The 24,879-nt window shown below is 50.3% G+C and overlaps 1 protein-coding gene across 1 annotated transcript in view; it reads left to right on the top strand.

Moving 5' to 3' along the window:
* The window catches only part of PLXNB1 (plexin B1), a 416,790-nt gene that overhangs the window by 148,604 nt on the left and 243,307 nt on the right, over positions 1-24,879 (top strand). The window contains exons 2-3 of the mRNA XM_078661870.1: positions 7,860-7,927; positions 19,125-20,268. Of these exons, the coding sequence (XP_078517996.1) occupies positions 19,126-20,268 (1,143 nt within the window). The 5' untranslated portion in view covers positions 7,860-7,927; position 19,125. The remainder of the gene's footprint in view (positions 1-7,859; positions 7,928-19,124; positions 20,269-24,879) is intronic.

The raw sequence follows: 24,879 nt of genomic DNA, 5'->3' as shown, positions 1-24,879 counted from the left end.
CCCGGACTCACCGGCTGCACACCCACCCGGACTCACCGGCTGCACACCCACCCGGACTCACCGGATGCACACCCACCCGGACTCACTGGCTGCACACCCACCCGGACTCACCGGCTGCACACCCACCCAGACTCACTAACTGCGCACCCACCTGGCTCCACTGGCTGCACACCCACCCGGACTCACCGGCTGCACACCCACCCAGACTCACTAACTGCGCACCCACCTGGCCCCACCGGCTCCATGCCCACCCGGACTCACCGGCTACACACCCACCCAGATTCACCGGCTGCACACCCACCTAACCACGCTGGCTGCACACCCACCTAGACTCACCGGCGGCACACCCACCTGGCCCCGCCGGCTGCACACCCACCCAGACTCACTGGCTGCACACCCACCCAGACTCACCGGCTGCACACCCACCTGGTCCCGCCAGCTGCACACCCACCTGGACTCACCGGCTGCACACCCACCCAGACGCACCGGCTGCACGCCCACCCGATTCACCGGCTACACACCCACCCAGATTCACCGGCTGCACACCCACCTAGCCCCAATCGGCTGCACACCCACCTAGCCCCACCGGCTGCACACCCACCTAGCCTCACCGGCTGCACACCCACCCGCACTCACCGGCTGCACACCCACCCGGACTCACCGGCTGCACACCCACCCGGATTCACCGGCTACACACCCACCCAGATTCACCGGCTGCACACCCACCCAGACACACTAACTGCACACCTACCTGGCCCCACCGGCCCCACACCCACCTGGCCCCACACCCACCTGGCCCCACACCCACCTGGCCCCACACTCACCCGGACTCACCAGCTGCACACGCACCTGGCCCCGCCGGCTGCACACCCACCCGGACTCACCGGCTGCACACCCACCTGGCTCCGCTGGCTGCACACCCACCCGGACTTACCGGCTGCACACCCACCCGGACTCACCGGCTGCACAACCACCTGGCCCCGCCGGCTGCACACCCACCCGGACTCACCGGCTGCACAACCACCCGGACTCACCGGCTGCACAACCACCCGGACTCACCGGCTGCACAACCACCCGGACTCACCGGCTGCACAACCACCCAGACTCACTAACTGCACACCCACCTGGCCCCACTGGCTGCACACTCACCCGGACTCACCAGCTGCACACCCACCCAGACTCACCAACTGCACACCCACCTAGCCCCGCTGGCTGCACACCCACCCGGACTCACCGGCTGCACACCCACCCAGACTCACCAGCTGCACACCCACCTGGCCCCGCCGGCAGCACACCCACTTGGGTCCGCCTGCTGCACACCCACCCGGACTCACCGGCTGCACACCCACCCAGACTCACCGGCTGCACACCCACCTGGCCCGCCAGCTGCACACCCACCTGGACTCACCGGCTGCACACCCACCCAGACGCACGAGCTGCACACCCACCTGGCCCCACCGGCTGCACGCCCACCCGGATTCACCGGCTACACACCCACCCAGATTCACCGGCTGCACACCTACCTAGCCCCACCGGCTGCACACCCACCTAGCCCCACTGGCTGCACACCCACCCGGACTCACCGGCTGCACACCCACCCAGACTCACTAACCGCACACCCACCTGGCCCTGCCGGCAGCACACCCACTTGGGTCCGCCTGCTGTACACCCACCCGGACTCACAGGCTGCACACCCACCCGGACTCACCGGCTGCACACCCACCCGGATTCACCGGCTGCACACCCACCCGGATTCACCGGCTGCACACCCACCCGGACTCAACGGCTGCACATCCCCACGGACTCACCGGCTGCACACCCACCCGGACTCACCAACTGCACACCCACCCGGACTCACCGGCTGCACACCCACCCAGACTCACCGGCTGCACACCCACCCAGACTCACCGGCTGCACACCCACCTGACCCCGCCGGCTGCACACCCACCTGACCCCACCGGCTGCACACCCACCTGGCCCCGCCGGCTGCACACCCACCTGGCCCCGCCGGCTGCACACCCAGCCACCTCCTGTTCCACATGGCTCTTCACCAGTAATGGCCACAGAGCTCTTCACACGGGGCAGGCCGGGTGGCTGGTGCTTGACACAGAAAGATGCTGCTGGTGGATTCCGTATCGTCTCTGCTTCTTTTGAACTTTATTATATTTCTACGAAGGCTTTAAGCTGTTTCTCAAGTTCCCATATCTGTGATGCACGGTACAGCCTGGCACCGTCTAGGATTCTGTTTCTTGATATCAAGTTTTGACATGCTGACAGAGCGCCTGGGAGTGATTCCCTTTGAATATCTGTGCACACAAACGAAATGCACAGAAATCCTAGCACGGTTTGCACCCTACTCTCCAAAGCTATTGGAAAACCTTCAGTTGGTGATTGGAGGCGAATGGTGCAAACATGGCTGGGCCGAGTCATCCCTTCAGGCTAATTCAATCATGAGGACATTTTGAATGGGTAGATGTGCCTTTTCGGATTTACAGCGCCTCGAATCATAGCGTTGGGTAGAAACGAGTTCTTACTGCCGACGGTGGCGTCACCCCAGGGTCACGCAGATGGGTCCCGTCTCCTGGGGCGTGGGAGGCCTGTGATCTGTACTTTAATATCTGGCTACAGGCCCAGAGCTGCTGTTCTGCCCCAGAGGTGACGCGTCACCGCTATCTGAGGGGCTATTAATAGAAGGCTGTCCGCTCCCTCCCCTCCCCACGCACATTCCAGCGCCTCAAAGCGCTGTAATCCCAGCAGATGAGATCGGAGCCTGAAACAAACCCCCCCTCCCTCTGCTGAGCATGAGAAGCTGCTGGGCTTGGGATGCAGGGGCCGGAAGGGGCGGGGCTTCCTGTGTGCTGGAACCACATGCGTCTGAGCCTCGGCGCACCGGGACCACGTGTGTATTATTATTGTTATTGGTAATTATATTCATAATAATGATACATACTTAATATCGATATGTTAATGAGAATTCAAATAGAATGACATAAACAAAATAATAAATACCTTTAAAATACAATTACAGTCAAATATAAAAATGAATTGAGACATTGTAGAGTTTGAATGTTGAAGTGATCGCGAGTGACTGCTCGGAGTGAGTGCTGGGAGAGGCAGTCAGTGCTGGCTGGAGTCCAGGTGCTCTGGGGGTGTTGAGTGTTGTTATACAGCTCTGCCTGCCCCATGTACGGTGTCCCATTGGTGGCTCCTGGTGAATGGGCAGCAGAGGGTGTGTTTCTTTCTGTACAGGATCTCTGTAGCTCCTGTGTCCGTGATCTCTCCGACAGCTGTGAATGAGGTGCTTGGTTCTATATAGGGTCTTTGTTACCTGTGAATGCATGGGTTTGATTCTGTACAGGATATCAGGATCTCGGCATTTATTTATTTTATTTATTTTTAAAGTTTTATATAGCGCGAATGTGATCCCGAAGGATATCAGAGCACTTTACAATTTGAGGGTAGCATTTGAGAATGGATGTATCTGGATCTCTGTGAATGGATGTGTTTGATTCTGTACGGGGTCTCTGTAGCCTACGAATGGATGTGTTTGATTCTGTACGGGGTCTCTGTAGCCTACGAATGGATGTGTTTGATTCTGTACGGGGTCTCTGTAGCCTACGAATGGATGTGTTTGATTCTGTACGGGGTCTCTGTAGCCTACGAATGGATGTGTTTGATTCTGTACGGGGTCTCTGTAGCCTACGAATGGATGTGTTTGATTCTGTACGGGGTCTCTGTAGCCTACGAATGGATGTGTTTGATTCTGTACGGGGTCTCTGTAGCCTACGAATGGATGTGTTTGATTCTGTACGGGGTCTCTGTAGCCTACGAATGGATGTGTTTGATTCTGTACGGGGTCTCTGTAGCCTACGAATGGATGTATTTTATTCTCTACGGGGTCTCTGTAGCCTACGAATAGATGTATTTTATTCTGTACGGGGTCTCTGTAGCCTACGAATAGATGTATTTTATTCTGTACGGGGTCTCTGTAGTCTACGAATAGATGTATTTTATTCTGTACAGGGTCTCTGTAGCCTACGAATAGATGTATTTTATTCTGTACAGGGTCTCTGTAGCCTACGAATAGATGTATTTTATTCTGTACGGGGTCTCTGTAGCCTACGAATAGATGTATTTTATTCTGTACAGGGTCTCTGTAGCCTACGAATGGATGTATTTTATTCTGTACGGGGTCTCTGTAGCCTACGAATGGATGTATTTTATTCTGTACGGGGTCTCTGTAGCCTACGAATGGATGTATTTTATTCTGTACAGGGTCTCTGTAGCCTACGAATAGATGTATTTTATTCTGTACGGGGTCTCTGTAGTCTACGAATAGATGTATTTTATTCTGTACAGGGTCTCTGTAGCCTACGAATAGATGTATTTTATTCTGTACAGGGTCTCTGTAGCCTACGAATAGATGTATTTTATTCTGTACAGGGTCTCTGTAGCCTACGAATGGATGTATTTTATTCTGTACGGGGTCTCTGTAGCCTACGAATAGATGTATTTTATTCTGTACGGGGTCTCTGTAGCCTACGAATGGATGTATTTTATTCTGTACAGGGTCTCTGTAGCCTACGAATAGATGTATTTTATTCTGTACGGGGTCTCTGTAGTCTACGAATAGATGTATTTTATTCTGTACGGGGTCTCTGTAGCCTACGAATGGATGTATTTTATTCTGTACAGGGTCTCTGTAGCCTACGAATAGATGTATTTTATTCTGTACGGGGTCTCTGTAGCCTACGAATAGATGTATTTTATTCTGTACGGGGTCTCTGTAGCCTACGAATAGATGTATTTTATTCTGTACAGGGTCTCTGTAGCCTACGAATAGATGTATTTTATTCTGTACGGGGTCTCTGTAGCCTACGAATGGATGTATTTTATTCTGTACGGGGTCTCTGTAGCCTACGAATAGATGTATTTTATTCTGTACGGGGTCTCTGTAGCCTACGAATAGATGTATTTTATTCTGTACGGGGTCTCTGTAGCCTACGAATAGATGTATTTTATTCTGTACGGGGTCTCTGTAGCCTACGAATAGATGTATTTTATTCTGTAGGGGGTCTCCGTAGCCTACGAATAGATGTATTTTATTCTGTAGGGGGTCTCCGTAGCCTACGAATAGATGTATTTTATTCTGTACGGGGTCTCTGTAGCCTACGAATAGATGTATTTTATTCTGTACGGGGTCTCTGTAGCCTACGAATAGATGTATTTTATTCTGTAGGGGGTCTCCGTAGCCTACGAATAGATGTATTTTATTCTGTACGGGGTCTCTGTAGCATGGATCCCTTCCCATCCCCGTCTTGTGCTCACAGCTGCTGTGAGATCAGTGTCTGAGGTGGAACTTGAGGGAATGAAGCACAACATTGTCTCAAAAAAATGGGAATCATTGTTTGTACTGATTAAATTATGTTTAAACAAGTATGTTTTTTCATACACGGAATCCTTCGGTCTATCAAATGATTGACAGCTCAGCCTAATAATTGTTATGTAGCTAGCAAAAGGTGCACCTTAAAATCCCTCTGTTGTCCTTATTAAGGCTTCGATGTGTTCTCAGACTCCAGCTGCTGTTTATAGGTCTCGGGTAGACAGCGCTTGCGCTATCTCGAAGAGACATGTTGACTCTAGTTTTTGGGCCTAAGCCTGCCCATAGGCTTCCCGTTTGCTGGCTCCAGCGTCGCTTGATATTCTTTCTCCCCACTCGTACATGGCATGCATGCGTCATGCCTCTTCCTGTGTTTAGCCCTCCCCCCCCAGCTTGGACCAATTACTACTATCCATCCCAAGCTGCCATTCTAGCTTCTGTTAGCGGAACTACTTTTTTGTTTAATTTGGAGCACTTGAGACGAGCGCTTGTGGTTTACCGAGCTCTGCTGTAAATAGGGCTGTTAATCTTGTTCTTATCTAGTCACATTTGCTGTCCATTCAAACACAGAGATCAAATGTCAGACACTGTCTCATCTGCTGACTGCTCTCATACACAATAACTCCACCCTGTGTTTGGCCCCTGTCTCTCTCGTTCCTTTCACGGTTACCTGCCCCCCAGCCATGCAGTGCATTTGCGTCTCACAATACGCATGACAACTCAAGACCGAGATCAAATGTAATACTTTGTCTAATCTGCTGACTGCTCTCATAAACCCTGATCCTAAACAAAGCGCGACGCAGGGCTGCTTTAAATAAAAAAAAAAAATCCAAGGAACAAAACTTAACGTCTCTCTCCTGCGCAGTGGGAGAGCCGTTGCTACCATATTCACTGCTTTCTTAGAAAATCGCCCCATAATGCCGCGCTAGGCCTTGCTGTTTGAACACTTTTTTTGGCCCATATCTCTGCTTGTGGTGACCCCAGGACAACAGGCCCACCACCACCAACCAAGTCAGTACAACGCAGCCTTTCTTTTAACCCTTTCTGCGCTGCGTGATTTTTCTCACTGTGCAGACGTTTTATTGGGTGGGCGGAGTTCAGATAGCCCCTGGCCATCCTCCGCATACGCCCACTGTGACATCTGACAGCCAGGGGCCATCCAAAGCACACTAGGGGTTGAAGATACTTTCAGATTCCTCATCCTAATGTGAGGGGGGGGGGGGGTCTCCAAAATGACCAGCTCCCCTGAATTTCAATGCCTTTTCAAGTTCTCCCAAGGCTGGAGCTATTGATCTAAGGCTGAAAGAGTTTCAATCTGTAGGGCCCATGTGTGTGGTAACATTTAATCAGACCTGGAAGGCTGAAAAATGCCTAAATGTGATATTGACGTTCTTATGCCCTCTAGGGGCCAATGATAAGGTTGCAATGCAAGGCTTTTTCAATGTGATGCTCTCTAGGGGTCTCCAACCAGTAGCTCGGGAGCTACTGGTAGCTCACCAGCACCCTCAAAGCAGCTCTCAGAGGTGAAGCCAAACTAAGCCAATTTCAGAGATTCTGTGTATATTAAAGAAGGCAGCACTGCTATTTCACTACCCTTAAGAGTTACAGACAGGTAAACCAATGGCAGGGCCTGTTGATAACACTCAAACACACACTGTGGTGGCCTATCAATCAATCAGGGATGTATAGAGGGCACTGCTCACCTGTGAGAGTCTCCAGGCGCTGGAGGAGTGTGTGGGGGGGATTTGGGCAGCTCAGGTCATTTGAAAAGCCAGGTCTTATGGCTGTTCCTGAATGCTTTCAGTGTGGGGCTTCATCTGATGCTGAGGGGGAGTTCATTCCAGGTCTTGGCCATGATGTAGGAGAAGTATCTGCCTCCTGTCTGGTTCTGTGGATGCAGAAGATTTCGGACAAGGCCTGGTCGGGGGAGTGGAGGTTTCTTTTGGGGGTGTAGAAGGAGATTGAGAAATTGGAGTCCGGTGTTGTGGAGGGCTTTATAGGTGTGTGTGAGCAGCTTGAAGGTTACTCTTTTTTCGACGGGGAGCCAGAGGAGTGCTCGTTTATGCTCGGTAATGTGGTCTTGTCGTGGGATGCTGAGGATGAGTCTGGCTGTGGTGTTCTGGACAGTCTGAAGTTTGTGGAGTAGAGATTTGTTGATTCTGGCATAGAGGGCGTTCCCATAGTCCAGCCTGCTGGCGATGAGTGCTTGGGTGACGGTCTTCCTTGATTCGGGAGGTGGGTCCATTTGAAGGTCTTGCTGAGTATGTGCGACTTGAGCTCCTCTTTGCACACTCCGGGGGCTCCAGACACTGCCCCCTGTCTATCTATGCAGTGCAGGTGAGCAATGCCGGGCCCAGCATAGCCGTGTATGCAGAGTGAAGGGCTTGGCTGTTACTTGAGTGAAGCCCACATGGTAAAGTTTTGATTTATTGATGAGGATGGATATTGGCGGTAAATTGATCGGCTCCTTGTTTTTCAGCTGGACCTGCAGCCTTGACCGATGACTGACCTGGAGACGCTGCCTCGACCCTTCAGAGCAGACAAATGGTAAGTGAAGTATTTCTACCAGGGCCTTCTCCCGGGTAGGGACCCACAGTGCCAGTGCTTAATTTGAGCAGGTGGTTTCCAGTTCTTGACACCAACACTTAGGACAGTCAGCCACATGGTGGTGCTGTTTGTCATTTTTCTTATGTATATTGAATTATTAAACAACTGTTGCTGTGCTCATTTCTAAATAAAACAAGTACCTGCCACCCAAGCCATTTGTATAGCTTTGGGGCCCTGGAATAGCCTGAATTGTCACACTTGTGATGTAGTTGTGTAGTTGTGTTGGTACTTCAATTGACTTCCCTGGCAGGGGCATTGGGTGGTACAAGCTACAGTGTCCTCCTAACCAGAGCCTTGGCATGTTTTTTTTTTTTTTTTTACAATTTAAGCATTAACTTGAGCAATCAAATAGTGCATCACTTCAGGCTACACTTTCTCACTTTACTGAATCGTAGCCCGGGGAAGGGGGGCAGAGGTGGACTAAGGGCCAGAAATTCCCACTTTAGGATCGGGGTCCAGGTTTGGTTCGGCCTCTGCTCAACATCCTGTGATCTTCGGCAAGTCACAAAAACCCTCCATGCTCAAATAAAACAAAAACTCTGTGATGTAAATTGGTTTCGCAGCGTGAATCTTTCTGGATTCACTATGCTGTGCATTATTCCGCGGTCTAGTGGTTGGGTCCATAATCGTAGTTTTTTGGTTTTTTCGTCGCCCAGGTGGTTGTCGACGTCTCACCTTTTGGTGTCCTTCCTATGACGTCGGCGCGCTTCCTGCAGAAGCTCCCACCCTTGGGTGCCATCTTCAGATTCTTTTTTCCGCCATTGGGGCTGGATCGTCACCGAGAGGTTCCAGCGTTTTTGGGAGAAAAGAAGAAGATAAAGACGGAAAACCACCGAAAAAAATTGGAGAATACTTCTAGAAAGCAAGACCACTAAACCGGGACGACGAAGCAGGAGGAGAACATCGAAAACTTTCGGGTACTTGTGCGCTTAGCAAAGCCTTAAATTAGTGTATAAAGCCCGTGTAAAGAGACAAAACACCCAAACCTTTTTCATCGCCAACAAGTCACTCGAATAACAGCGAACAGCCTCAGACATGGAGATAAAAGCCACACGTCCTCCTTTTATCAGAGGTTGGACATTCAGCGCGAGGCGGGGGCCGTGCCACCACAACCCCTGGTGCTGCTGCAGACCCCGGTCTATAGAGAGGCACCTCCTGGTGGGCACCGTGGGGCATTAGATGCCAGACCGAGCAGTGCCCTATCTGGGTACCAGCGTTGCACGGTGGGTCTGTGTCGGCCTCGCACGGTGGGTCTGTGCCAGCCTTGCACCTCTGAGCCCCCCAACCCCTTGTGTGTGTACATCTCTTTCCAGAGGCCAGGTGTGCGTGCACAGCTGTGTGGGGGCTGTGCAGTCCCCCCTCCCCTTCGCCAGAGGCTCTACAGGTTTGAACCCCCGCCGCTGGCACCCGGCCACGGTTGGCACCGGGCCACAGACTCACGCGGAGGAGTAATGATGGGAAATCTCTGTGTAGGTAGATTATCTCTTCCCGGGCTGGGCCTCACCCGGGAGTTCTGCTCTAAGTACCGCCTGGTGCTGACGGCGCCTGTGGGGACACGAAGGCACACCCTGCCAAGAGCTGGCCAAACTCCAGGCACCTCCTGGGAACATGAGCCCACCCGCTGTCTGTGGCAGCTACGTGGGGTAACAACAGGGTGGGTAACTAGGGCCCTGGGTGAGCACATCACAGCCCCAGGGTGGGTAACCAGGGACCTGGATGAGCAGAGTAAAGCCCCTGGGTGAGTAACCAGGGCACTGGGTAAGAAGAGGAAAGTGCCCGGGTGGGTAAAAACCCAAAAGGAAGGTGCACAACATTGAAGTCCAGACAAAAAGATATTTTTAGGGATTCTTCTTTTATTGAGTTTCTTTTTAGAAGAGAACTGGCACACAGCCAACGCGTTTCGTTCCCCAGTGCCACGGGGACTTCGTCAGGGCTTAAAGTAATATCAAGTTGTCATAAACAGAATGGTGAAGGATTTCTTAAAATTGCGTAGGAAAAAAACATGTACGATCAGTACTCCAAATCTAAATAAATAATATAGGTCGAAAATCCCACTAATGAAAATCCACTCTTCAGAGTACGATGAAAACAGGTATCCTGCAAAAACGTATCCGTAAGTAGGTGGCGAACAACACTGACCTATGTAGCGTCAATTAGTGGAGTACCAGAGGTATGCCAAGCGGTAACCACGCCTTAGCCGGGGCCACACCGAAATAGAACTGCATGGTTGCTTGCGTTTTCCGTGCGGAAGACGCAAGCAACCATGCTCTTTGTCTCCTTATTACGGAAGTCCTAATTCTTACCCGATGGGAGGCAGAATACGCCACTTATTGTGACTTGACGCTACAAGACTGATCGGTTCAACGTTTCGCATATTAGGAGCTATATTATTCTCCATCGGCGAACTCGCTAATGGTGTGCAGTTCTATTTTGCTGTGGCCCCGGCTACATTGATATTACTTTAAGCCCTGACGAAGTTCCCATGGCACTGAGGAACGAAACGCGTTAGCTGTGTGTCAGTACTCTTCTAAAAAGAAACTCAATAAAAGAAGAATCTCTAAAAATATCTTTTTGTCTGGACTTCAATGTTGTGCACCTTCCCAGGGCTGGGGGCTGTCGGCTGTGGTGCTTTCAAAGGCGTTTGTCAGTAAGACACCCCATCAGAGCATGCGACACCCCCAACCCCCTTGGCTGCATGGGACTGGGGGCTGGAAACGAGAGGTCTCGGCGCAAGTTCACCATTCCTCACCAGCATCAATCAATCAATCAATCATAGCATTTGTAGCGCGCACTACATACCCGTAAGGGTCTCAAGGCGCTGGGGGGACACTGCTACTGCTCTAATAGCCAGGTCTTGAGGAGTCGTCTGAAGGTCAGCAGGTCCTGGGTTTGCCGTAGGTGGATGGGGAGGGTGTTCCAGGTCTTGGCGGCGAGGTGGGAGAACGATCTGCCGCCGGAGGTCGCTCTTCGGAAGTGGGGGACTGTGGCGAGGGCGCTGTCTGCTGAGCGGAGCTGGTGGGTCGGGGTGTAGAAGCTGAGTCGTCTGTTGAGGTACGTTGGTCCGGTGTCGTGGAGTGCCTTGTGTGCGTGGGTGAGGAGCTTGAAGGTTATCCTCTCGTTGACGGGGAGCCAGTGTAGTTCTCTGAGGTGGGGGGTGATGCGGCTGCGGCGAGGGATGTCGAGGATCAGGCGTGCGGAGGCGTTTGGATGCATTGGAGCCGTCTCAGGAGTTTGGCCTTAGGCTCCTGCGCAGAGGGCGTTTCCATAGTCCAACCTGCTGCTGACGAGGGCCTGGGTGACCGTTCTCCTCGTTTCGGTGGAGATCCACTTGTAGATCCTGCGGAGCATGCGGAGGGTGTTGAAGCAGGAGGAGGAGACGGCGTTGACCTGCTTCGTCATGGAGAGGGTGGAGTCGAGAATGACCCCTAGGTTGCGTGCGTGGTCGGTGGGTGTAGGGGGTGTTCCTAGTTCGGTCGGCCACCAGGAGTTGTCCCAGGCCGAGGGGGTGAAGCAGAGGATGAGGACTTCCGTCTTGTCCGAGTTCAGCTTCAGTCGGCGATGGCAGCATTGCCCCCACCTCTCCGGAGCAGAGCATGTGTGAGTGTCGGGGTACGGCTGGATGAACTGGGGGTCCCCCTCTATGGCTGCGTAAGAAGAGGTGGGGGGCGCAGGGGGGTCGGTGGAGGTGTCCTTCCTCCCCCTTTACCTGACATGGGTTAAACCCAGCAGAGGCCCTGTTCTGGTGGATGAGCATCCCGTATCAAGGCGCTATAAGAAGGAAATCACCCCTTCATTCATTGGCCGATGCTTTGACCCGCCTCCCTTGTGCTCCAGTGAAAAGAACACTTAACCCCAATGAACAGGGGAACCGAGAGAGTTACTGCTTTTCCTACATAATTCTTCGAGGCCCTTCTAGAACATTCTAGAGGTCAAACCGAGGGCAGGTTAAGGGGTGAATGTTAAGGAGGCGCCCCTGCGGAGTTCAAAGGTTAGTAATTTCAAACATGGAGCGGTGGAGGGCGTGAAACCGTTGCTTAAACCGCACTCCTACAGCACAGACCTCAGAGCGCCTTGAAGTGCTCATTTGGTGCTGTGCGTGACGCGCTGTGCGTGAACCAGGCCAAAGAAACACGTCCTGCACATTTATCGTGTGTTTCAGGAGGGTGGATGTACGTGTCCCAGCCCTTGGCACAGCTGTGCCAGGCTCAGGGCCCACGGGCTAAGTCTGGGCAAAGTGCCAAGAAGGGACGTGTCTGTGTTTGTGGCACCGTGTGAGTGTCGTAAGAACCGTGTGTGTAGCACGGCGGGGCCACTGAGCTCCATGGTAGAGGGGCACGTCCTGTGCCTTCGTTTCGCTTTTAGTTTGGTAAGTCGAGTTATGAATAATTACACTTATTTTACGGTTGTACGTGTACTATTTAGGGCTCGTTGTATTGCTAACGTAGTTTGTAAAAAAATGCAAAAAAACGTGCATTTTGGTATTTTCAGCACAATACATTTTGGGCCAGATGTATTGTATTGTAATTGCATTTATAATAGCGCTTACTACCCCTGACGAGGCGTCGAGGCGCTTTTTTCGGTGAGTAGCACGCTGCGCTTACTACCCCTGACGAGGTGTCAAAGCGCTTTTTCGGCGGGTAGCACGCTACCCCGGGACCCATAGAGGATTAGTGTTGAATTAGTATAGTGAAACATGCAAGTACGAACACATTTTCCCATAGACCCAGAATGGGTAAAACTGTTTGATACATCCGACCCTCTGTCTTTTAAGGACTGTACACAGTTACTGTAAAGGCCTCGTCGTTCTGAGCACAAGGGGGCAGGCGAGTTCAACTTGTCCCTGCAGTGACACACCCTGTACCTGCCCAGGTGTTCCGAGTGCGTGGTGAAGGCCGGCGTTGTTCAGCTTGGGGGGGGGGGGGGGGGGACACGCGTGCCTTAGGTCGGTCCCAGTTTCATCTCAGCCAGGAATGCTGTGACTGTCCTTTTGCATTCTCATTGCTAAGCAGTAGATTGACAACAACGAGGGGTTTAAGTTGCAACACGTTTTGTAACTTTAAAGTGTCATAAACAGGCTTCTAAATTCAGTCACCAAGAGAATTTCGAAACATTTATAACCACGACATGTCTAAGTTGTAAATGTTGGGCCACTTAGAAAGACGTTTTAGAAAAGTACATTTCTAACAACTTTTCTAAATACTTAAGTATGTTGAAAAGTAACAGCTTTTAAACTAATGAACCCACGTCATTGAACGCGTCATACTGTGATTTCATGAAAGCGAAGCAAGCGCCTGGGAGTGCTATGGTGTGAAGGAAGAGCTGTGGGCCTGCGGCGCCCCCTGGCGGTGCAGTCTCAGTGTCCAGCTCCGTCGGGCTCAGGAGGCTGCTGTGCCCAGGGGCAGAGGCGGTGCTGGACCACACCAGCATCACAAGGCTGCATCTCTGCCACCTGACGTCATCTTGTGGTGGTGATCTGTGTGGGCCCGATTCACAGAACTAATTTAAGACAAAATCCTAAACTTACTACTTTTGGTATTCACAGAAGTTGGGATTTACAGGTAGATTCATCAAGCATTTTTGCGAGCGCAAACGGTGCGAATCGCAAAATTCGGCCGTTTGCGCCCGCAAAAATGGCATTTGGAATTCATCAATGGGTCATTAACTCGCAATTTGAAAAATCGCTAATAATTGCGATTTCTCAAATTGCGATCACATTTAAGGAATCTCAATTTGAGATTCCTTAAATGCTATTCATGCAACTTTTAAAAATTGCAAATTCGCAATTTCCGGCCGCCATTTACCGCGAAGTCTGACTTCGTGGTAAATAGCGGAAACTTAGAAAAATGCACTTTAGTGCATTTTTCTAAGTGGCATGTTACACAAACACACATGCCCTTTGGACATGTGTGTGCGCAACATCAGGCTACATTTCCATTTCAGGGGTGCTACAGGGTGGCCTTTGGACACCCCTGGACCCTTGAACTCGCATCCTTATTTGCGATTAGCTAATTGCTAATCGCTAATAAGGAGGATGTAGGAATTGCAATTTATTTTGCAATTTCTACATGAATCCCGATTTGCGAGTCCTTAATAGCGATTCCTTAATAATCGCTATTAAGGATTCGCAAATCGGGACAATGATGAATCTGGGTGATAGTCTTAAGTCTGTCTTAAGACAAAATCCTAACTTCTGTGAATACCAAAAGTAGTACGTTTAGGATTTTGTCTTAAGTTAGTTCTGTGAATCGGACCCAGAGTGTCAGTGAAGGGGCCCTGATGTCCGCGTGTTTCGGAGCTCGGACACCCTCCTCGACAGACGTCATCAGACTGACGTCAGATGTGTGCTGTAGAAACACTCTCTCACCGTCACCCAATGGCCAGTGTGTTTGATTGGTCATTGATACCATGACGTCATGGACCTGGTGATGTCACGGTTTGGCTCAATGGCGTCGACCTTGAAGAGAGGGAGTGACCTGGGACTGAAATAACCAGGACTGGAAGCTTGGGGGTCTGATAAGAATATCTCTCGAGCAGCAATCAAACTGCATTTCAGAAAAGCCCCCACCTCACAAAGGGGTGAGTTGGGGGAAGCAGTGATCACTGTGCTGTGCTGCGGGTTATGGCCCATGCAGAAAGGGCAGACTCTGGGCAGAGGTCAGTCTGTTGTCTCTGTCTATCAGTATCTAATTGAAGTCAGTTTAAGGATCCCCCAGAGGGCGCCTGCTCTGTCTGTGGTACCCTCTGACGCAAACTACAGCTTTGTGTTCTTTGACTGTACTTTCGGAGTTTTTATTTTTATTTTTAATGTTAAAAGTGTTGAACTTGCTATAAAGTAGCCGTATCACAAAATGTCGATGCTCGCATCAAGCGTAAAATAAATGCTGGTAATTATGTGCGCACCTCAGTTCAGTTCACACAGCTTTATTCGATATATATAAACAGACCATGAAAGCACATCAATGCATATACAATTTCCACACCAAGAAATATAAATATATACAGAGCTAAAATTAGTATTAAACAAGTTTGCTGTTGTCCGGATAAGCCATTGAAAACGTTTAAAAATAATTGATAAAATATAAAACCAAACAGTACTGTGCACAACTCAACAAGTAAATAAACAGGGCTCCGATGGCGCGCCCTCCTGGTGCGTGCGGGCGCAGTTTTTGAATTGGTTGTACAGTGCAGCAGGCGCGGTGCGTCCATTGGGGCGTAGGGGCGAAGCCCCACTAAGCCCCATGGACCCACCACGTCGTCACTAGAAGCCAAACACAATTATTTCCAAAAATCCCGCTATCTGCCGGCCGGGAAACCGGGAGACACCCGACCTTCCCGGAGTGCGCAAGGGGGGGGGGGGGAAGGATCGGGCTGCTGCAGCTGCGCAAGTGTATTTTTGGGCACAAACATGCCCGCGCATGCGCAGATCGTTTTCTTGTGAATTCCCCCTTAGAGAGAGGACCAGGGGGCGGGCCGCAGCCCCCGGGGTTACACATGGCGACTGGGCGAGGAGTCCTGGTGCCCCCCCAGCCAATCCTGGCGCAGGATTGGCTGGTCACTACATAGGCCTGTTACATAACCCCTGACGGATAGCACGGCCGACTTTGGTGCTGGGAAACCAGGTTCGAGCCTCTTATCGAACCATAAAAATGTATACATGACTTACTTTGGTGTTAAATAAATAGATATTTTAAAAAACATAAAAATGATGTTCCGACTAAGGTGTGAAATTGGTGTTGAATAAATACATGTTTTTAAAAACAATTAATATTAATCATGTATCATTGGTGCTGGAGTACAAGGTTCGAGACTGGTATTAAACACTGACAAGCTGTGTGCAAGTTATATGGTCATAAAAATAAATGAATGATGGATGCAGGATGGGTGGATGGGTGGATGGGTAGATGAATGAATGATGGATGCAGGATGGATGCAGGGTGGATGGATGGGTGCATGAATGATGGATGCAGGATGGGTGGATGGATGGATGATGGATGAATGATGGGTGGATGAATGGATGGGTCGATGCATGAATGAATGATGGATGCAGGATGGATGCAGGATGGGTGGATGGGTAGATGAATGAATGATGGATGCAGGGTGGATGGATGCATGAATGGATGCAGGATGAATGATGGGTGGATGAATGGATGGGTCGATGCATGAATGAATGATGGATGCAGGATGGATGCAGGATGGGTGGATGGGTAGATGAATGAATGATGGATGCAGGATGGATGCAGGGTGGATGGATGGGTGCATGAATGATGGATGCAGGATGGGTGGATGCATGAATGGATGCAGGATGAATGATGGGTGGATGAATGGATGGGTCGATGCATGAATGAATGATGGATGCAGGATGGATGCAGGATGGGTGGATGGGTAGATGAATGAATGATGGATGCAGGATGGATGCAGGGTGGATGGATGGGTGCATGAATGATGGATGCAGGATGGGTGGATGGATGGATGATGGATGAATGATGGGTGGATGAATGGATGGGTGGATGCATGAATGAATGATGGATGCAGGATGGGTGGATGAATGAATGATGGATGCAGGATGGATGCAGGGTGGATGGATGGGTGCATGAATGAATGATGGATGGGTGGATGCAGGAATGGATGCAGGATGGATGATGGATGGGTGGATGGATGGATGGATGCATGAATGAATGAATGATGGATGCTGGATGGGTGGATGGATGGGTGGATGGGTGGATGAATGAATGATGGATGCAGGGTGGATGGGTGGATGGATGGATGGGTGCATGAATGAATGATGGATGCAGGATGGGTGGATGGATGGGTGCATGAATGAATGATGGATGCAGGGTGGATGGATGGGTGGATGGGTGGACACATGAATGGATGCAGGATGAATGATGGGTGGATGAATGGATGGGTGGATACATGAATGAATGATGGATGCAGGATGGGTGGATGAATGAATGATGGATGCAGGATGGATGCAGGGTGGATGGATGGGTGCATGAATGAATGATGGATGGATGGATGGGTGGATGCAGGAATGGATGCAGGATGGATGATGGATGGGTGGATGGATGGATGCATGAATGAATGAATGATGGATGCTGGATGGGTGGATGGATGGGTGGATGAATGAATGATGGATGCAGGATGGATGGGTGGATGGATGGATGGGTGCATGAATGAATGATGGATGCAGGATGGGTGGATGGATGGGTGCATGAATGAATGATGGATGCAGGATGGGTGGATGGATGGGTGGACACATGAATGGATGCAGGATGAATGATGGGTGGATGAATGGATGGGTGGATACATGAATGAATGATGGATGCAGGATGGGTGGATGAATGAATGATGGATGCAGGATGGATGCAGGGTGGATGGATGGGTGCATGAATGAATGATGGATGCAGGATGGATGGATGGATGGATGGATGGGTGGATGCATGAATGGATGCAGGAATGGATGCAGGAATGGATGATGGATGGGTGGATGGATGGGTGGATGGATGGATGCATGAATGAATGATGGATGGATGGGTGGATGGGTGGATGGGTGGATGGATGGGTGGATGAATGAATGATGGATGCAGGGTGGATGGATGGATGGATGGGTGAATGAATGAATGATGGATGCAGGATGGGTGGATGGATGGGTGGACACATGAATGGATGCAGGAATGGATGCAGGATGGATGATGGATGGGTGGATGGATGGATGGATGGGTGGATGGATACATGAATGAATGATGGATGGATGGATGGATGCAGGATGGATGGGTGGATGCATGAATGAATGATGGATGCAGGATGAATGCAGAATTGGTGGGTGGGTGGGTGGATGGATGGATGGATGGATGGGTGGATGCATGAATGATGTATGGATGGATGCAAGGTGGTTCGGGCTCGCTCGCTGCGCTCTCTCGCTACGCTCGCTGCAATATGCAAATTAGTTTACGCCTCACCACTTTCAAATGTCACCAGCCGCCCCTGAGTGCATGCTAAGGATTAAGCTTTATTAAACATGGGTCACTCACTGGCCCTTTCCACCAGTATGTGATATATTCTGTGGATTGCTTCATTAGAGCCACATGTATGTTTGACACTTGGAGGTGGGTCCCACTCGTCCCTCACGCGGCACCACTGCCTTGGTAACCAGGGTTGTGCCAGGCTCTGGTCCCCAGGGCCCCTGGTGGGCTTGCCCGAACCCTCAGGGAATGTGTCGCACAACAGGAACCGGGGACAAGCTTGGAGCTTCTCCCCCTGGGCCAAGGAAACAGAACTACATCCCTTCTAACAAAGGAAAACACACCTTGGAAGCCAAGGAGGTGAGCGAGTTACTGAAGGTTTTATTCAAATAAAATATACATTGGGGAGCCCCGATGCCCACAAACTGGCTACTTCAACTGGCTAAAGGCCAGGGGCAAAGCTTCGGGCGGTGGGGGGGAGGGTGGGGGGTGGGGGTGCTACATCTCCCTAATAATTCTATTCTCTAGTAAATAGGTGGGTACAGGTATTTTCAGTCGGGTAGGGTAAGGAGTCTGTCGCATTGCACCTGGGATTTGTACAAACAGCCACAGACAAAAATACACACACACACTGTCGTCTGTTTTATATGTCTTAAAAAGTGTTTGTTATTTTACCAAATATTGTTTTAAGTGCTTCTTACAATCTGTACTCCGCTTGCTTTTCACCATCACTTAAACATCCCCTTTGCACTGCTTTTCTCATAATGCATTTTAACATGATATGCCAGCCTGGCTGGTGGAAAAACTGAAGCTCGCAACCACTAATTTTAGCGACCGAGCTACGCCCCTGGCAAAGGCGTGTGCAAACTGCGTGGCGCAGCTTCTAGTAAGGGTTCAGCGGCTGCCTGTGAACATGAGGTCAGAGGGTAAAGGCAGTGCCAGGCAAGAGAAAAAAGAAAGATTGAATGATTGAATGAATGTCCCTTTGCAGGAGCAGAGTAAGCTGCTCTGTGATTCGTTAGAAGGCATATATCTGAATTTTAAAAATGTACCTTGGCTGGTAGAGGTTCAGATGTGTGTGCTTGTTGTCCTGTTGCTAAGTGGACAGTGTTGAGACACCTGCTGCCCTATCCTGTGTCCAGCCACACCTAACCCGTTCTCTCTTCCTCTCACAGAATGTTCACCATGGTTCCAGACACCTTGCTCCTTCCGGTGCTCTGCGTCCTGGGGACCCTCCTCCCGGGAGCTCTGCCCTACGCCACCTTCTCCTACAACAACACACACTTCAACCACCTGACCGTGGACGCCGACACGGGGACCCTGTACCTTGGGGCCACCAACTTCCTTTTCCAGCTGACGCCCGACTTGATGGTGCAGAACGCAGTCCAGACTGGCCCCGTCTTGGATAGCAAAGACTGCCTCCCCCCAGTGTCCAGCGAGGAGTGCCCGCAAGCCCGCGCCACCGACAACTTCAACAAGTTACTGGTGGTCAGCCCGGGCCAAGGGCAGCTCATAGTGTGCGGTAGTGTCCACCAAGGGATCTGTGAGAAGCGAAGCCTGAGGTCCATCAACAAAGTCCTCTTCCGTCCGCAGAGGCCGGTGGACACCCAGTACGTGGCCGCCAATGATCGCAATGTAAGCACTGTTGGCTTGGTCGGACGCTCTAAAGATGGCTTGCCCCTGCTGTTTGTGGGGAGAGGATACACCAGCAAAGGGGCAGGTGGGATCCCGCCCATCACCACGCGGAACCTGGATGTGCCCGCGGGAGATGCCCAGGCAACCGAGTCTCACTCCATCTTCTCGTACGAGGATACCGCCAAGTTGGCCGTTGTGGGTCGCCTCTCGGAGTACAACCACCACTTCATCAAGTCTTTTACGCACAGGTCTAGTGTCTACTTCTTGTTCTACCGTCGCGATCTCAAGTCGCAGTCGCGAGAGTACAAGACCTACATCTCTCGGATCTGCCCTGATGATTCGCACTACTACTCCTACGTGGAGCTGCCCTTGAGCTGCAAGGGGAAGGGCAGGTCCTATAACCTTCTGCAGGCGGCTTACGTGGCCCAGCCAGGTACCAAGGCGAGGAGAGGCGTGCGGACCACGCAAGGGGACGTTCTGTTTGCGGCCTTCGCGGCATGGCAGGCCGCCTCAGGAAGGTTGAGCGAGCAGTCCGCTCTGTGCATGTTCAAGATGGAGGAGATCGATGCTCTGATCAACCAGACGAGAGACGTCTGTTACACCAAGGATGGCCGATCGGAGGATGGGTTGGAGGTGGCCTACATAGAGTACGACGTGAAGTCCACCTGTGTTCAGCTGCCCTCGGTAAGTGGCTTTTTTTGTCTGATACATCTGCATTGGCCCTATTTTTGGTTAATAAATGTAAATTTGAATCTTAAATTGCTTCCCTACAAGCCCTGAACTGAGACCAGATGTAAAGACGTATCTGTGATTTGCTGTAATTTGATGCAATGTTACCAGTTGTACTGCCTTCGCAATCCAAATGCTATGTATAAACTTATATTCATTTGCAGATGGTGGGACTCGCATCTCTCCTTGTTTAGAGGGTGAGGGGGAGGGGGATAGGACAAGTAACTGGACTGTAATGTTATCTTGTTCCTAAAATCAATATATATATATTTCTTATTCCATTATCAAGTGGACACTTTGACTTTAACAAGGCACATTGTAGTACTGCATGAGAAGAACTTATTAAAAGTGATAGTTTTGCACAAAAAACAAATATAAATAGCTTCCCTACAATCTTACAAGGCCCATAAAGGTTAGTATTGTCTGGCTTTGCGATCTGATAGGTTTAAGTACACGGCCCACACCCGTAGACACCCACCAGCAGTGTCTCTTTGTCCTGTGGTTATCGTTGTCAAGTACTGAACTGTATCGAGGGCCACCTCTTTGTGAACACTGTAACCCCTTACACCATCATGTTCCGCACCCCTATGCCAACTAATTCATGAACGCACTGGGCAACCGAATGCCAATGTGAACTTGTTTCAGAAGGAACAGATAAAGTAATGCTGGTGTAGGAAGCGTTCATTTGGATTCCTCTGGAAAGAACACTTTGACAAAAATATGTGTACGTCTTTAGTCTGAAGTTGCCGCCCTATACCTCACTTCGCCTTATACAAACTATGGAATCACCATTTATTGCTCCATGGAAGAAAACGCTTAAATCTTCAAAAGCATCATTCAACGAACTACACAGGACCAGATCTTAGGACTTCCAGTCTTGGGTCTCAGAAGCCGACGCCATCAGACGCCCGACAACTACTCTGGTAGTCTGGGGTGGGCTACTGTTACCCCATGGACGGTATGGATGGAGCACTCACTGTGCTCACAAGGCCATGTCTAGATCTTAGGACTTCCTGTCTTGGGTCTCAGAAGCCGACTCCATAAGACGCCCAACAACTACTCTGGTAGTCTGGGGGGGGCTACTGTTACCCCATGGACGGTATGGATGGATCGCTCACTGTGATCACAAGGCCATGTCCTGATCTTAGGACTTCCTGTCTTGGCTCTCGGAAGCTGACTCCATCAGACGCCCGACCACTACGTTGGAAGTCTAGAGTGGGCTACTATTACCCCCATAGATAGACTGGATGGATCGCTCAACGCACTACCCAAGGCCAGATCATGCGACTTCCAGTCTTGGGCCTCAGAAGCCGATTCCATCAGATGCCCGACCACTACGAGTGGGCTACTGTTACCCCCAAGGACGTTATGGACGGATGACTCAACGTGCTAGAGAAGGCCATGTCCAGATCATAGGACTTCCTGTCCTGGCTCTCAGAAGCTGACTCCATCAGAAACCTGACCATTTGTTGACAGTCTGGAGTGGGCTACTGTTGGCCTCAGGCACTGACTGGTAGATAAGGTTAAGAAACACTTTTTGTGGTTGCAGACAGTGGAGTGGGTGCAGTCATTTAAAGGCGGTGAATGCTTTCACACACCTGACACATGTACTGCTCAGTGTATGTGTTCACAGCAGGTGGTCCGCTCAGCGCCTCCATACAGAAGACATTCTTGACTGTGGGCCCAAGTCACCTGGGTTGGGAGGGAGACTTACAGCATTGTCCTCTTTTGCTTTTATTAACCCTTTAAATTGTGCAAGGCTCCAGCCCGCGTTGTTGCGACACTCTGGCCCAACTGCTTGTATAGTGTCATTTTCGTAAGGTCATGATAGTAAAATAATAATCCCAGGCCTTATTCAAATTATAAAATTTTTGAGTCAAGCAGGTGGGAGGTGTTTCCCAGATCCATTTTTTTAATGGGCAAAAAAATTGATTCTTTAGAAATTCAGTAAAAAATGGTCGCAATCGTACGCGTTTTGAGTTCTGGTTCTTTGCGAGAATAGATTCGAGTTTCGATGTAAAAGCCTTAAAACGGAGCAAACTGGCATAGCGGAAGGTAGGACCCGTTGGTTATCCAAAGGTTTCTTTAACAGCTGCTCATCTCGGTGATATCTCTCAACATTAAGTAATAGCTAAAGATTATAGCTTCATTGATTAATGGTGCACAAGTATCAATGGAGTCTTAAAGTCATCAATGTCTCATTTCCAGTGGCTGTTTTCATTGGGTTGTGGTGAGAAGACACGTAGTTAAATCTTTATCAACAGTCTCTTGTTATGAACAGTGGCTCATTGGATGCCCATAGTAGCCTCTGCTCTTCCCGGTGGCCACAGAACCACCAGCCCTCAGACTGTGCCAAACAGGCAAAAACAACCTGGCCACAAAACCATGTGGAGTTAGTGTACGCGGACGACATGTTGGATTATCTGTCTGTTCCGAAACACTCTGCAGATATCAATGGACAAATAGATCAATTTAAACTACAAACAGGCCTGTGTGTAAACCAACAAATACCAGTTTTATCCCATGGTGCCCTTTCGTATTCGCTTTGTGAGGCGCTGATTATGGTTGTTCCGAAACCAGAGACCCGCTGGACGTTCACTCGTATCGCCTCCATCTCCCTGAGTCTCGATTGCAAGATCCTGGGCAGAGTGCTGGCCAATCGCCTGCTCCCTATGGTCATCGCCAGCTCCTTATAATCCACTTGTTGGTTCACACTGATCAATCCGGGTTCATACCAGGTCGCAACACATGTATGAACATCCGCCAGCTTCTCCCCACATTACATACTACTCTGGCAGACGCTTTTGCACAAGAACCCCTGGTTTGACTTTGATAGATCACTATCTCTATGCTCCCAGAGAGAGCTGGATGACTCGCCCTTGAGCTCAGCCATGTTGTGCGCTCATGTTGCTATTGTACAGACGTTTACCCCCCCCTGTGCTCCCTGCCCTGCTTACGTCCTACTTGCCTTTTTGATACTTATTTGTATTTGTTGTGAAGCGCTCCGATACCCTCGGGTCCAGCTAGCGCTATACAAAACTTAAATAAAAAAGTGGCGGTCTCGCAGGACATAGAGATAGTGTTTGACACCCTGAGCTGGGATTTCATTCTCTTGACACTCACCCAGATCGATGTCAGCCCGGGATTCCTCGGTTGGGTCCACACACTTTATGCTGATCCATTAGTACGGGTGTAGAGTGGCCAGATGATCTCCGAACCCGTCAGTATCGGGACGGGCACTAGGCAGGGCTGCCCCCTGTCCCCACTCCTCTTTGCATGGCCATGGAACCGCTTTGTTGTTCAGCTTGGCACTGGGGCATGCCAGATAGTGGTGCATACCATGTGGTTTCATTGTATGTGGACGACACCCTGGTTTATCTCCGTGACATGGGGGGTCTGTACTCCCTAACCGAATGCGTCGACTTGACGATTTCGGGGATGTTTCCAGCCTAAGTGTGAACTGGCCAAAATCCTGCTTACTTCCCCAAGTGCCTAGACTATACAGTGAGTGGAGCACACGGGGAACCGCCTACAGTGGTGTTGCGACACCTTCAAATATGTTGGCGTGTGGATATATCATACCGAGAGTAATCGCAAAGATGGCAACATTAATAAAGCCATGAGTTCAATCCATCAATCCTTGCCTTCGGGCGCTCGATGTCCCTTCCTCCGTTGGGACGGGTGGCCATCTCTAAAATGTTAGTTCCACCCGGACTGCTCTGCTTCTTCGCTGCCCTCTCACTTGTTCTCCCGAAGTCTTTCTTCCATACCTTAAATGGATTACTACTTGAATGGATACTGGGTGCTGGCTGTACAGAGTTGCACTTACTACGCTGGTGGAAGGTGATCTCGGGGCACCCAATCATGAACTTTACTATGCTTCAGCACAGCTGTAATGGCCACTGGCCTGGCTACGCACACCTCATAGCCCTGAATCGCTGCTCATTCGCAACGTGTTGCGCTGTGGTAGTACCTATACCTGGCTCTCTGAGTTTACCGTCTGCCCTCAGGGAGAGGTGCTACAGATGACTGGAGCCTGTGCCTGCTGGGACAGATATGTGCACCCCAGTGGCCCCCACCTTCCTTCCTCCACTTTAGTGGCTATTTGGAAATTGCCGCATATGCAGGCGGTGATCCAACCTGTCGACATTGCTCCTCGAAAGGCCGCGGAGATTGAAAACGCAGGTGACTTTTATAATGAGGGAACTGTCACGCCCTTTCAGGCCATGGTGGATACTTATGGCCTGGTCACTTCCTGACCTATCACGCTGACCATTTCAGGCTGGCACACATGAGTTATTGATGTTTTTCTTGTAATTACTGATTTGTTGTTATTATTTGTCTGCTAAAACGTTCCATATATTATTATTTTTTCTCACAAGTCTTTTTTTTGCACTATGTAAATGTATATAGTTCTATTTCAAACGTTTTTGAATTGTGCGATTTACTAATGTGGTGTTTCTTTGAAAAGACATGCTCTATTGATTTATGAATGTCTTTGTTGAAATATCAAAAATAAGCTAAATAAAGCTTCGAAACTCTGGAATTAATGGTCTAAGGTTTATC

This window comes from Lissotriton helveticus, chromosome 9 (assembly GCF_964261635.1).
Source record: "Lissotriton helveticus chromosome 9, aLisHel1.1, whole genome shotgun sequence".
Classification (NCBI taxonomy): Eukaryota; Metazoa; Chordata; class Amphibia; order Caudata; family Salamandridae; genus Lissotriton; species Lissotriton helveticus.
The sequence above is the reverse complement of the archived record's forward strand: the minus strand, read 5'-3'. Positions and strand labels throughout refer to the sequence as shown.